At 38.4% G+C, this 14533-nt stretch overlaps 1 protein-coding gene across 1 annotated transcript in view; it reads right to left on the reverse strand.

The window, feature by feature from the left end:
* Nucleotides 1-14533, reverse strand: part of USP43 (ubiquitin specific peptidase 43) — a 120305-nt gene that overhangs the window by 32382 nt on the left and 73390 nt on the right. Inside the window, exon 7 of the mRNA XM_034408103.3 lies at nucleotides 7574-7736. Coding sequence (XP_034263994.2) covers nucleotides 7574-7736 — 163 coding nt within the window. The remainder of the gene's footprint in view (nucleotides 1-7573; nucleotides 7737-14533) is intronic.

A 14533-nucleotide genomic window follows, 5' to 3' on the forward strand; every position in this document is an offset into this window, starting at 1 on the left:
CATATAAACAGTTTTAATAACTTTTCATCTCTTCTTAAATTACAATAAGGACAATCTCTTCTTCCCATATCCCATCTCTTCTTTTCAATAGTCTCAAGCATTATTCAGACATGAAATTAGCACTAATTTCTACCCAGCCATTTAAAATGTCCCACATATCTATGTATAATCTACATGCTGTAAATAACTTTAATGAAATTTGGTTTCATTATCTACATTAATTTTGTATTAATCATCCTTCTATTGTTTTGGAGAGATCTCAACAGATCTTAATAAATGCAAATTATTTCTTTTTTTTTTTTTAAAAAGCATAAGAGTTTGGGGAAATAAGTAAACAAATACAATTAAGGGTGTCATTATAAAACCAAGCAATATGTATAACTAAGGGCTACCATAACTGACTTGCAAAAATCCAGTGACAGTATCAGGAGCAAAGAGCTTTGCTACTAAGTTTTTCTAGGTCTCTGTATTGCCACCTAGTGGTCATTTGGATTTCTGCTCCAAATATCGTATTATTTGGGAGATTTAACCCACTGAAAACGTCTTTTATATGGATTACCTTCATATTTTGATGTTTCCAAATAAATTTAAAGGCATGGAAAACATTTCAATTCTGAAGTATACAAATGGGTACAGCTAGGGACAACATGAATACATCAGATAATATGTATCCCTTTTGATTTAAATATATTACCTGGAAATCTTACAATTCAGTTAGCATCTGATCAGAAATTTCTTTTAATGTTTTCTAAATTGATATGATATAAAAACTCTAGGGAAAAAGAAAGATAGGCAGCAGGGAAGGAGTTTCAAAAATTTAGTCTAGGGGTGAGATTGCTTACAGACTGTGAACATTGCCCAAATAGAAAACTAAATCATATTTTTTTATTTCAAAATCAAGAAGATAATTGTTTTTAGAGAAAGCCAGGCTTAGCTAGCCCATCTGTGGTAAACATTTGGAGAAGGCAAGATTTGCATTGTCAGAGTGTTTTTTCCTTTGGCATAAAGAAAATCATATGGAGTTGAATCAATTTCTCTTGATTCTATAATTAAAAGCAAATGTAACTCAATTCCATGTTCCAATTTCAAGCCTAGAAAATAGTAGGTAGTTTCGTGCTGTTTTTATATGCCTACTCTATTTTGCTTTTTTTGTTTTGAAAGCATTTCCTCTCCTTTTAGAGATAAACATGTTTTACTTTGGGATTTGGGAGCCTACAATTCCACCTTTTGATTTGAAGTGCTTGACTCTTGCCTTTGAAAAGGGCTTCAGGTACTATTGGAAGCTGGGCCTTAAGGACTGTGATGGTAGCAACCTAATTCTCGCAATTCTCTGTCCCTGACAGTAAAACTGACAGGCTGAAACTCTTCAAGTTCCCTCTCTTTGCTTGTGCAACTCACAATACTCCACAGACATTAAAAGAAAATTAAGAACAATTTAAAGAAGCCAGGTAAATGGTCTTCCTTTACAAACAGAATACTCCCCGTTTTAAAGACCTAAACTCAGACATTTTGCACAGGGGTGAAATGCTCCCGGTTCGGACCGGCTCGGGCGAGTAGGTAGCGATGGCGGCGGGCAGTTCAGAGAACCGGTAGCAAAAATCCCTGCCCCCGCCCCCAATGCCCAGCTGAGCCCCGCGATCATCAAAGCCTTTTTTTCCTTTTAAATGGCTCTGACCAGCCAAGTTCTGACGATCCCAGATGAGTTGCCTGCTAATCAGGCAACTCAGCTTGGATCGCCAGAGCCATGTAAAAGAAAAAAAGTTTCTTTTTCTCTCCCCCCCCCCGCCTCCAGCTTGCCTACCTTAGATGCTGATCGCATGACGATCGCAATCCATGCATCAGCAAGCAACTGAATCTCCCTGCCTGCAGTCAAGCTCATCGGTGAGCAGCTCTTTCTGCCTGCGTGCCTTCCTGCCTAGACTTCTGGACTTCAACTCCCAGCAAAGCTGGCTGAGGAATTCTGGGAGTTGAAGTCCACAAGTCTTAAAGTTGCCAAGGTTGGAGACCCCTGTTCTATTGGGTAAGTTTCTTTCCCCTTTGGGAGCTTTAAAAAAAAAAGTTAATTGGGGTTTTTTTTAGTTGTTCTTTTTTTAGACCTAGCCATTTAAAGTTTAGGAAGTTTTAAATTTAGCTGCTTTTAAATAAAAATAAAAATAAAATAAAATAAAATAAAATAAAATAATATTAGTGCAGCTTTCTGAGTTTTAGTGTGTTGCTGTAGTGTTTCACTCTAACTACACAAACACACAAAATCTCACAAAGCTGTATGTGGAATTTTGTGTGTGTAAAGTGTGAAAGTTGGTTTTTTGGGCTTTTTGTGGCTGTGTGAGGCTCCTGCTTGTTTTTTTTTTTTTAATTGTTTTTTTTTTAGTATAGTATAGTTTATTGAATAGCCCGAAGGCCTTTTCAAACAAAACAGAAAAGAAAAAGGGAAAAAGATAAAACAGTTACAAAAATAGCAATCTAAAAATATATGATAGATGACATTAAAATTTTACAATATCAAATTTCAATAGCTAAGTTGCCAAGACTAGATAACCCAAATAGGATAGCTCCTCTCTAACTGAGCTCATCTTCCTTACAATCGATAAAAATTTTTTTGATATAACTGGCTCGTATTGCCGTCATTCTTTTAAGGTATCGAGTGATCGCTCTTACCAGGGGAGGAAAGTCAGCCCTCAACAGAAATGCTAATTTTTGGCTTATATTCCAGTGGGGAAATTTATTTATAATTGGGGACAGATATTGTTTTCTTACTTCTTGATAGAGACTACATTCGAATATTATATGCGCCGTGTCCTCCACGACGTTTACCCCACATATGCATAGTCTTTTGTCATACGGGATTTTCTGATAACAGCCGAATCTAACGTTGGTATTTAGAAGTTCGAATCTAAACTTAACAAATAACTGTCTCTCCACTGATGGCATTTCTAAATGTAAATACTTTTCCAGAGTGAAAGTTGTTTTAACTGCTGTCAGCAGTGCTCCTGCTTGTTGCGGGGCCATTTTGAGTCTAGCACAGCTACTTTTACATTGTGGATGAGCCAGTTGTGTTGTGTTGTGTTTTGTAGGTTAAAAAAGGGCAAAGAAGTGACATTGACTTGGCCACACCCACCCAATCACCTTACCAACAAGCCCCACCAGCTAATTAAGCCCTGCCCACAGAACCGGTAGCAAAAAAATTTAGATTTCACCCCTGCTTTTGCAATATAGAAGAAATGCCCAGAAAACTTTAATTACAGAATGGCATAAACATCTAATTGATAAATAAACCAACAATATATATATATAGGTCAAATTGCTCCTGGAAGCACGAAGCCGAGAACACCAGCCTGAAGATGACGAATGAGACTTCGTCGAAACGTCGCCAAGAAACCTCCAATTTTACGCGGGAGAAAACCCGAATAACCAAAGACCTACATACAAACACCCGCGAAAACCTCAGAAAACATATATATGTATGTATGTATGTATGTATGTATGTATGTATGTATGTATATGTATATGTGTATGTATGTATGTATGTATGTATGTATATGTATATGTATATGTATATGTATATGTATATATATTTGGTACTGGCTGCTATCACTATAAAACTATGAATTTTCTGTCTATTCTACATGTTGGGCTGCACTACCCCTTTGACAAAAAAAAAAAAAAAAAAAAATAGAACAGAAAGGACCAAATGTTTAAAAATGGGTCTTCTTGCCCATGAAAAAGAATGGAGAAGATGGGCTGAGCTTGCCTGCATAATACGGAAATATTGCTAGACAAATTTATCAGCCATAAAGCTCAGCATCTCACAAGCTGTTTCCAGCCGATGATAGTTTATTAGGCACTGCAAATATGCAGAGACTTACTTAATGACATTTGGGATGTGCACAGTGAATTCATTATCCGCCTACAGTGCTTTGGCATTCAATTTCCCTCCCATGAGCAACTCATAACCATGCTACTGAGTGTGGTTCCTCATTTTCAGCAAGAGGGAAAAAAGTGTTTCTGAAAGGAAGGGGGGGGGGAAACACACATAACCCAAATGGGCAAAACATAGTCCAGACCATCAGGATTCCTGCTCCAGGCCAGCTGCATAGCAGGGATTTGGCAGAAATAACACCACTACTGTTCTAACTCAATTGCCTCAAGCTGAGTCTATTAACTTAATGCTACACTTGCTTTATCAGACCTTAACATTAACATTACAAAATCCAGGTGTTGTGCCAAATAACACAAAGGAAACTGTGCTTAACAAGCCCAGCTGCTGCTTATCTGGCTGCTAATCAGCAACCCTGCAGATCTGGGATCCTGAGGGAAACAAGTAAGCTACCTTTCAGCATGAAGGTCTTTCCCTCTGCTGCAGAGTCTTCTTCCAATGTGGTTAGTGCACTTCCGTCAGCTTTGGGGACAATAAGGGGGACCTGGTTTTTGTCCTACATAATAACTACCACACCCGTGAGCGGAATGGGACAACTTGCCACATGACAACTTGTCAGGGCCAACTCACCACCACTGTGGACCAGTTTAACAATTTTACTTAATTATTTAAAATAAATAAAAAAAAAACATTTTAATTTTTGCCATTCACATTTCATTCTGTCCCTTCGTTTGTGTCCTTTCTTTAATGATTCTGTGCCATCATTCCTTTGATATTTGTGTAACTCTGGTCCTGCAGTGAGTTGTCCTGTGGTGAGTTGGCCACGGTGAGTTGTCATTGACCCCCAGTGAGAGAGATGAAAAGAGGTTCTTTCACAAACACTACAAATGATTGCATAAGAAGTGGCAGCCATTGATTTCATGTTTTCAAGTCATTGTCAACTCATAGCAAAAACATTAAGATTTTATCCAAGATAATGTGTCCATGACCTGGCTTTTCAGATCTTCCAGCAATGTACCCACAGACTCCCCAATTATCTTTGTTGGTATCATCCTTTCTGTTTTCTTTCCTTCCATCTTTCCCAGCTATATAGAATAATGAAAAAAGATGACATCTTTCACAAAAGATGTCCAAAATACGATAATATGACATGTGCCATTTGTGTTTCTCTCGAATGAGAACTTTGTTATACAAATTTGTTTTCTTGGTTATCCGTAGTATATACTCGGGGGTCTTTTCCAATAGTAAAGTTCAAAAGTGCCAATATTCTTTCTATCCTATCTCTTCAAAGTTCAACTTTTGCGTTCATAGAATTTCATAGGGAGAGCGCTGCTTGCACAATTCTGATTTTTGTAGGTATAAACACATCACAGTATCCGACATACTTTTTCAAGACCTTTACTGTTACTCTGCCAAGTGCTAATCTGTGTGCTTCTTGACTGCTGATTCCGTTACTGTTGGTATTGATTCTACAAGGCAGAGCTATCACTTCACTATCTTAATTGTCAATTCTAAGGTAGGCGGCCACACCTGTTGTCATTACTTTGTGCACTGTGTTAAGTCTCCTTTCGTTTGTGCTGATATATAGACTACATCTTCCCAATCTTTGTCATTGTGTCACTCTCCTGACTTGCTAATACAGTTTAGAGAGAATCCTTATTCATTCTACTGGAGATATTTCTGCAGATTTTTCCACCAATTCCTATAGTCTTCTAACATGGTCATGACTAGAATTCTGATTTAACTTCATTTTTAAGGAACTAGAAATTTTTGTAAATAGAAAATATTTTCAAAGGTATCTTGGAAGCTGACATTTCTACTGTTCAGAATTTTAGTATACTTATTCTACCTTTTTTTTGTTTTTCTTGAATATCTATTGTCTACTGGCATCCTTTATAGCATAGCTGTGTGAGGTTGGGCCTCCTTCTGAGTTTAGAAATCTTTTGGAAGGTTTTCCTTGTTTTTCCATGTTTCAGTGCCTTTGCATTTTTTTTTTGTTTGTTGCAATACTGCTTCTTGTCTCTTCAAACAGCTCTCTGAATTTCTTGACATTTCTTTCTGAGACTTGTCTTTCTTGGCTTTGGCGTGTCTTCTTGGCAATTTCTACCATTTATTCTGACATTCAGTTTGCTTTCTTCTGTTTCTTGGAATTTGGCAGTTTGTTTTCATGCTTATCCTTAACAAATCTTTTGATTTCATTCCACTATTCTTCTGGTTCCCTATCAATGAGTATGGGACTTCAGTGATTCCTGATGTTGAAAATGGTAAGCATATGAGCAAGAATATGTTGTGGAACCTGGCTGTCTTTTTTTTTTTTTAATTTTGATTTATATGCCGCCCTTCTCCAGAGACTCAGGGCGGCTTACAATATGCTAAGCAATATATAACAAGACAATAAGTCTTGTTCTTCTAGTTTTATTTAGAATTTGCACACCAGTAATTCTAGATCTGTTCTACAGTCAGCTCACATGTTCTACAGTAAAGCTCATATCTTTACCGTTATAAATGAGCTATCCCACTTCATTGTACCAATAATACGGTCCATTTGAACTACGTATACTGTACTCCATTTGGTGAAGTCCATATATATAGGTTTGTTTTGGTTGTTTGAACAACATATTAGGATGAAAAAAATCATTGAACTGGCAAAAACTGATATATCATTCTCATGCTTCATTTCTGTTTCTAGGCCATACAATCAACTACAGTTTCCTCCTTACTGTTTTAAACTTTGACATTCCACTCTGTTATTTGCATGGTCTCTTACACACTAAACTTGATCATAAGACATATCAACCTCCTCTTCTTTGGCATCATTGGTTGGAACATAAACTTGCATAACCATCATACTAAGCAGTTGTCTACAAAGCCTAACCAATATTATTTGTTCACCAACTCCACGGTACTCAAGTACTGCCTTTAAATTAAAAATAAATTAGTACTGTGAAAGATCCTCAGATAATCCTCAGTAGCAAGTGGAATGCCATCTGACTTAAGGGACCCGTTGTCTGCAATTGTATTTTTGATAACTTTATATTGTTTATCCATGTGGCTTTTTTGTAATTTTGTATTTTATTGTTGAAATAACTCAAGACCTCTTGGGCAGCAGAGGTGTCAACCTTACAACCAATAATTGGATTTTTTCCCCCTTCATATTGCATGACTAGTATCGGTCTTCTGGTAAGTAGAGCCATCTGCACAGAACTCTTTTTTTAGCATATGGATGTAACAGTCTCGCTTGCTTTTTTTTCTGCATTTCATATTGTTTTGGAGAGCACCTGACTTTGAAATATGTTAATCTTGCTCAGGAAAATCTAAATAGTTTATAAGAACAATAAATGGGTATCTCAGTTAAGCTGCAATATCTGACCAAATTTATCTGGTACCTCCAAGGAACACTAGCATTGTAGGCTAGACTGAGAAGTTAAACACTAACATGAAAGACATCAATGACAACCCCATTTCCATTTGGATGGCTTGAAAAATCTACGGACACGTCCATAAAATAATAAGTACTCAAGCTTAGCTGTAAGATGTTATCTGGTTAATAAATGACTGGGAGGAATATAGTACAGCTTTTTGCCTAGGACCTGCAAGTCCATTTGATTCCTTTCCCTGATTGCAGGAAAATAGGTCAAGTGCCTGTTTTTGAAAGACCCTGTTGCAGAAAGAGCCCTCCTGTCTACAAGGGTTTACCTCACAGCCTGTTGCCCTGTTCCAGCTAAATTACAGACAAGGAGCAGGATTCTGCCACCTCCACCATGGTGCAGGAACTCTGATGACATGGCTCCATTATGAACCAAACGCTGTCCCTCTGGTTCAGCAGAATTAGGAGAAGATGGGAGACTCTGTGGGCAACCTGAAAAAAAAGGAAAACATGTACAAATGCTTCAATCTGGCTTCAGTGCAATGAAACTTTCCAAAAAAACATCACAAGGTCATGTGCTATATCAACAGCACAAAAACAGCCTGCATTGAATAGATCAATTTATTAACATAGATAAATCAGATAATGAGATCTTTCTTATAATGTTAAAAGTTACTGCTTGTCACCCCTATGCATTACTTTCTTTTCACAGAAAATGTTATATCCATTTTTCTGATGGAATAAGGAAAAAAAGTGGAAAATATGACCTGGCAATAGACCAGCCAATTAGTTTGTAAACAAGTTTGGAATCTGAACATACTTTCTCCAATCCATCATTACTCACTCTAATTCTGAATAAGAGGGTCAGTCTTAGAAGTCCAATTATATTCAGAGGTGTAAACTTTAGCATAATCTCTTTATTCTCAATTAATGATTTGGCATACTGTGGTCTCACCTTGTCAGCACTATCTGTTTTGGACTTGATAAGCTCTGGCTGAACCGAGGCAGAGGATTTAGGATGTAGATATCCAAAATGACAGAGCTAACATCCCCCACTTTTTTTTTTTTTTAGCCCAACTGCTCCTCCTTTCTGGACTATCTCTAGATATATTTTTATATGCTCTACAAAGGAGCTTATTTATGTTGGCCCAAATTGGGGCACCACCTATTAGAGAAACAGCTGAAAGATATACAATTCTCCATTGGAAAGTGGAACTTGCTTTGTTCAGTAGGATCTGTCACATATGTTTGTACATCCAATGGTGATACAACTTAATACTTCCAATTGGTAATAACTCTGATTGCCATTGGGATCAGGAAGCCAACATCTTTCTGTTGATATGAAGGAATCTAGCAATGAGTTACAAGAGGGAGGAGCAAAGAGACATATCAGTCTTGAATTGTTGCTATGCAGAAAGAGATACAGAAAAGATCCTCCCTAATTTTTCACAGCATTTATCAGACAGTCATGCAGAATATACTTTAGTGTGGCAAGATTCTGGCTATTATAGACAATATTTAAAAAGTACTCTGAGCTATTACTCGTGTTATTCTTGGTTTCTATGGCTGACAGCTGCATCCATCCATATCTTATTTGATCTCTCAGCAGCTTTTGATATTGACTGTGGTATCCTTCTGGATCAACCCAAAGGACTAAGGGTAGGTAGCACAGTGTTGTGCTTGTTCACTGTCTTTCTCCAGGATCAATTCCAGTAAATGGTGATTGGAGAAGAGAGATCCTGCCCTCAGCCCCTACTTCGTGGGATTCCACAGGGGTTTGTGCTTTCTTCTTTTCTATTGAACATCTACATATCAGTGGATGAGCTCATCCATTGACATGGGGTGATGTATCCTCAGATATGCTATTATCAATTAGACATCTCTGCTCCTGTGATGCTATCTCTTATCCTGGTGCTTGGAGGCTATGAGGATCTGGGTGGAAAGCAACAGACTTCAGCTGAACGCTGGCAAAATGGAGTGGCTTTGGGTTTTAAGTCCTATCTTTAGTACTGGATGAGGTCACAGTATCCCAAGCAGACATTGTGTATAATCTGAGGATCCTTCTGAACTCACAACTCCTGCTCAAAAAACAGGTGGCAGTCGTGGCTAGGAGGGTTTTTGCATAACTCTGTCTGGCACACCAGTTGCACCCATTCCTAGATGAGGAGGAGCCACTCATAGTCACTCATGCCCTGGTCATCTCCTACTTAGACTATTGCAATACACTGTATATGGGACCAGATACTCTCAAAGAGTGCCTGGAAACTACAACTTCAGTATCTGGAAACTTCTACTACAAATTTTGGTGTAAAATGTAATGGTATGAGCAGCTGTGCATGTTTCTGGTAGAACACATATGACACCTCTGCTTCATGAACTGCATTGGTTTCTGGGTCCAGTTCAAGGTATTGGTTTTGATCTTTAAAGTCCTTCATTGGCATAGGACTTACTTGAGGGACCACCTTTTCTCAATTTTATCTACCTGTACTATCAGATCCAGCAACAAAGACATATTATGGGTTTAGTGGGCTCTAAGCAGTGGGCTTTTTCTGCTGTGGTGTGTGCACTGTGGAATCTTCTCCCCTGTATGATGAGGTTGGCCTCATCACTTCTAAAGTTTCTGGAGGTCCCTCAAGACCTCGTTATATCAGAAGGCCTGAGGACCCCAAGGGATGGGTGAACTAGTGAGATGGTTCTGCTATTTTTGTTTGCTTTGGCTTTGTTTTTAATAAATACATTTAATGTATTTATTAACTGTTTTAGCTCTGTTGCTCGTTTGTGAGACAGGTGGTTGGTTTAAGTTGGTTTAATATTTAAATATAAGTTGGTTTAATAAAATAAAATATTAAAACAACAAAAAAGTTTTACCAACAATACATACATTGCCCTCTTCAAGTTTTTTTTTTTTTAATCTTCTCTCTGTGTTATAATTTTAGGATTTCCTGGTACTATCCCATGTAAATTCTAACTAGATACCATCTTGTTCAGTTTCCAAGCCCAGGAAAGTTGAGCTAAGTAACGTCACATGGCTGCAATTGGGACTATAAAACAACAGTTTATGATGCAGTATATTGATTCTGTCAGTTTCCAGAACATTCCACAGAAACATCAGGACCAACCAATCATACATTTATACAAATACAAATATTGTATAAGTGTCTTTCCCTAAAACAAATATTTGCCTAAATGGTCTTAACTATCCCCTCCAGCAGGGTAACGCTAACAACCAATACACTAAGATTTACTATTCCTGATCACTAGACCTAAGCTTTCTGGACTAGCCAACTTGATCGGTACCCCAATTTCAAGGTGGATCATTCCTTCCGCACAGATTTAGGCTCCATAATCCATTAACGAAACCTGGCAATAGGACTGTCCCAAAGGCAGGATATTTCATGAAATTCCATCTCCCAGATCTGCTCACATACTGTCACCTCTCATGTTTTTCAATTAAGGCTTCTTGTTTAGCCCAGAGAAACAATAAATCACTGCCAGACTGTGTCTTCAGACCCATTCTTGTTTTGCATTTGCAAGCTCATTCTTTTAAAGAAATGCAGCCATCTGGACAGATGCTTGCCAGCCTCACAGCTCAGCTAAATGCTTTTCAACCTCTTCTCTTCTTACTGAAGTCACCCTTGTCAGGTTCATCTCTGCAGTTTCCTAACCCAACCAAACGTCTTAAGAATTCAGAGCTATAGAAATTCTCAAATGGGATAATTCCAAATACTATTTCTAAGCATTAAAGTCTCTTCTGGACTGTGTGAAGCCTGCATGTTTGAATGTTCCTTACAATTCTTACTCATATAGTGAAAAACAATGAAATCATTCACCCCGTATGATTATTTTTATAATGGAGAGTCCTAACATTCCCTCCCCTAGGAGTCTGATGGGATCTGTAATGTCAGAGGCTATTTGGAACACAGAGAATTCAATCGATTGCATCCCAAACATGTCTGATCAATAAGCAAGACAAAGCAGATAAAAAGCAGAGGCTGCCAAGCAGAGTGCATAGCTTCCCGAGACTTCCCACTTTTTTGAGAGGTGGAAAGTCCAGCAGGTTAGCAGAATGCTTGGTTTGAGGGCCTTTTTGCTTAGACAGATGGACCTATCATCAATACGTATCTAGGTGACATGACTTTCTTAAGCTACAAAAAAAAAAGAAAGAAAGAAAGAAAGAAAGAAAGAAAAGTTTCAGTTACTGCTATGAAAGAGTCAGGAAATTATCTATTTAATAGCATGTAGGTGGGAAAGAGGAACTCTGAGAATATCTATTGCAGAATCATCATCATTATTATCATAATATAATGCAATAGTGCTGAATATCTATAGCTGGATGAGGGTGAAGGTTCGTTCTCTGAGCTTGTGGGTTGGTTTCTGAATGTTTCATTATCAGGTTAGGTAACATCTTCAGTGGAATTTAGGGGTTGTCAGTGTCAATGTTCTGCTGTTTAGGTGTTGGTGTGTCAAGTGAAGGTCTTATGATGGGACAGGTGTGAGTCATCAGTGAATCTTGTGATACGTCTTGTGATAGGGAGGTTACATCAGGTCAGGGTCATTGGGAGGTGAACTGGGGGGGTTGTGTGGGTTAGTTGAGGGTCGGTGCCGTATCTGGTTGGCTGTGTGGTTGATTTCAATTCTGAGGGGTTCATAGGCTGGTTGTAGGTCAATGTGTCTGTTGATGGAATTGCTTGTGGAGTGCAGGCTTTGATGAACTCCCGAACATGGCGAGTGGTAGTATGGTCAATGATTTTTGTGTTGCTCCAATTGAACTGGTACTGTTTGGTGTCAGTGTGAGTAGATATTAAGGATTTTAGATTGTGGCGTTTGACTGCCAGCTGGTGTTCGTGGATCCTGGTTTTTCATTGACATGATGTTTGTCCCACGTAGAATTGGTTGCAATGGTTACAGTTGATTTTGTAGATTACAGTGTTTCTTTTATCCTTCTGTATCTTGTCTTTGGTTCTGGATAATTCCTGGCAGAGTGTGGCTGTGGGTTTGTGGGCTAATTGCTATTCCTAGGTGTTGGAGGATTCTGGCTGTCATTTCTAACACCCCTTTTGTATATCGTAAGGTTAGTTTTTGTGGGTTGGTTGGCTGTGTGGTGTGTCTTGGTTTAGGTACTGTGTGTCAGAATATACATTTGAAAGATGTAGAGCCTTGGTAGTACATTGGTTTAAAGCACCCTGTTATTAACACAGCTGCCTGCAATTACTGCAAGTTTGAATCTTACCAGGCTCAAGGTTGACTCAGCCTTCCATCCTTTCTAAGGTAGGTTAAATGAGGACCCAGTTTGTGGGGGCAATAAGCTGACTTTGTATAAATATACAAAAGTATGAAGGCTATTGCTTAATGCATTGTAAGCCGCCCTGAGTCTCCGGAGAAGGGCGGCATATAAATCAAATTAAAAAAAAAAGATAAGCATTAGAGAGATTTGACACAACAATATTGGGCTAAATTTGGGCAATTTGGGGGGGGGGGGGGAAAGGCATTTATGATGGGTTGGGAGTAGGTGGAAAATATGATTGTCTGTTCCCACATTCAAAAAACAGTAGGGGTCTCTTGGAACCATGAAACAAGCAGAAAGTGAGGATTTTGCTAAAGTCAACCCTATCAAAATATTTCACTTATACCCCAACATATTCTACTGCAATTTAAAAGCATTCATTTATGCTAAAATCACATTGCCTCTTACAGCCTATTCCACCACTGCTTTCAGGTTTTAGAAATAATCTGTATTGGACTGGTAGAAAGCTGTACTGCTTTGTATGCCTAGGTTTCATTCTAAAAGGGAAAGCAGATAGTAAACCTGAAATTTAAATTTTCTTTGCAGTTCTTATATCCCTTATAGGCTCCACCCTAACTACATCTTTCCACCAATTGAGGACTGACAAGAAAACCTCACTTACGCTCCTGGCATTTGCAAACCAATTTATCTTGATTCAAGCCTGACCCTTTGAAGCACAAATAGCTTGCCTGCCTGCTAAGTTCAGGAAGGCTAAAAATAACCTCTTGTATTACAGGATAACCTCACAGGAACAGATTCCCCGCCCCCCTTTTTTTTGCCACATAGGAATCAATTACAAAATACTACTAGTAAGATCCTAGCTTACAACAGTCATATAGAGTATATTCAAAACAGCAGCACCCAAAAAGGTTCTCATAAGCTACAATGAAATGGTGGCAGCAGTATTTCAAGTCATTCCCATATTCACACTTATAGGTAAGGGTTTTTGTTGTTGTTTGGTGCCTCTGAGTCAGTTTTTGGCATCTGATGTCTGCCTGGACTAGTCCTTGCAGTTTTCTTGGCCATGCTGGCTGGGGAATTCTGGGAGTTGACGTACATACATCTTAATGTCATCAAGGTTGAGATCACTGAGGAAAAATGCTACTCGTGATAATGTAATTGACATTGCCGTGGTTTGCTTAATCAGCTGATTAAAATGTGTTCATTTTAGAAATGGAACTTTTCTGAAGGTGACTTGTTGATGACCTGAGTATCAGTTGATGAAGCAGATGAAGAAGGCTGAAAGAATGAAGAATGCTTTTAAAGACAGTCTTCATTCTCTGCTATATCTGACTGAAAGTGGGGCAGAGCCCAGGGACAGAACACAAAAAACAAAGAGAATAGAGGATTGTGAAGATGAGGAGCATCTGACAGCAGAAAGTAGCAATCTTGGAGATAGGCCTTGGAGGCCTAAAGGATAGGTAGGTAGGCTACAAGTAGCACCCTGAAGTTATAGATGTTTATGGAGTAAAAATAATGTTATGGGGCTCTATTGAATATAGGACCATTCTGGGCAATGAGAACTGGGCAAGTAGCTATTAATTTTGGATGAAAGATGAGTAAAATCATCTTTCATCCAATTTTGGATGAAAGATGAGCCAAATCATATCGTGGATATGGATTACTTCAGTAAGTATACTAGTTGACTGTAGAAAGCTTGATGATGCCTAACCAATGCCCAGTTTTGAAAGAGTGTTGACTACTGTGAGGATTTGAACTTCTAGTTTTCTTGAGATTTATTGAGCCATCTGCGTCCAAGACCTCTAAACACAATATTCTTTTCTTCTTTTAACACCTCACACCAAGGACAAAAGTAATTACAATCAACCAAGCCTTATTTTCATACAGGTCTCCCCAGTTTATTATGGGAAACTCTTAAGTTTTTCTTAATGGTTTTTTGAAGGATTCAACAGCTTCAGCAATATTAAAAATCACAATCAAGGTTAATGCTGCACAACACCTTAAAACAGAGGGTCATCTGATTTGCAGCATCATACTCCCTAAA

This window comes from Pantherophis guttatus, chromosome 2, assembly GCF_059756535.1.
Source record: "Pantherophis guttatus breed Tessera chromosome 2, ASM5975653v1, whole genome shotgun sequence".
NCBI classification, from domain to species: domain Eukaryota; kingdom Metazoa; phylum Chordata; class Lepidosauria; order Squamata; family Colubridae; genus Pantherophis; species Pantherophis guttatus.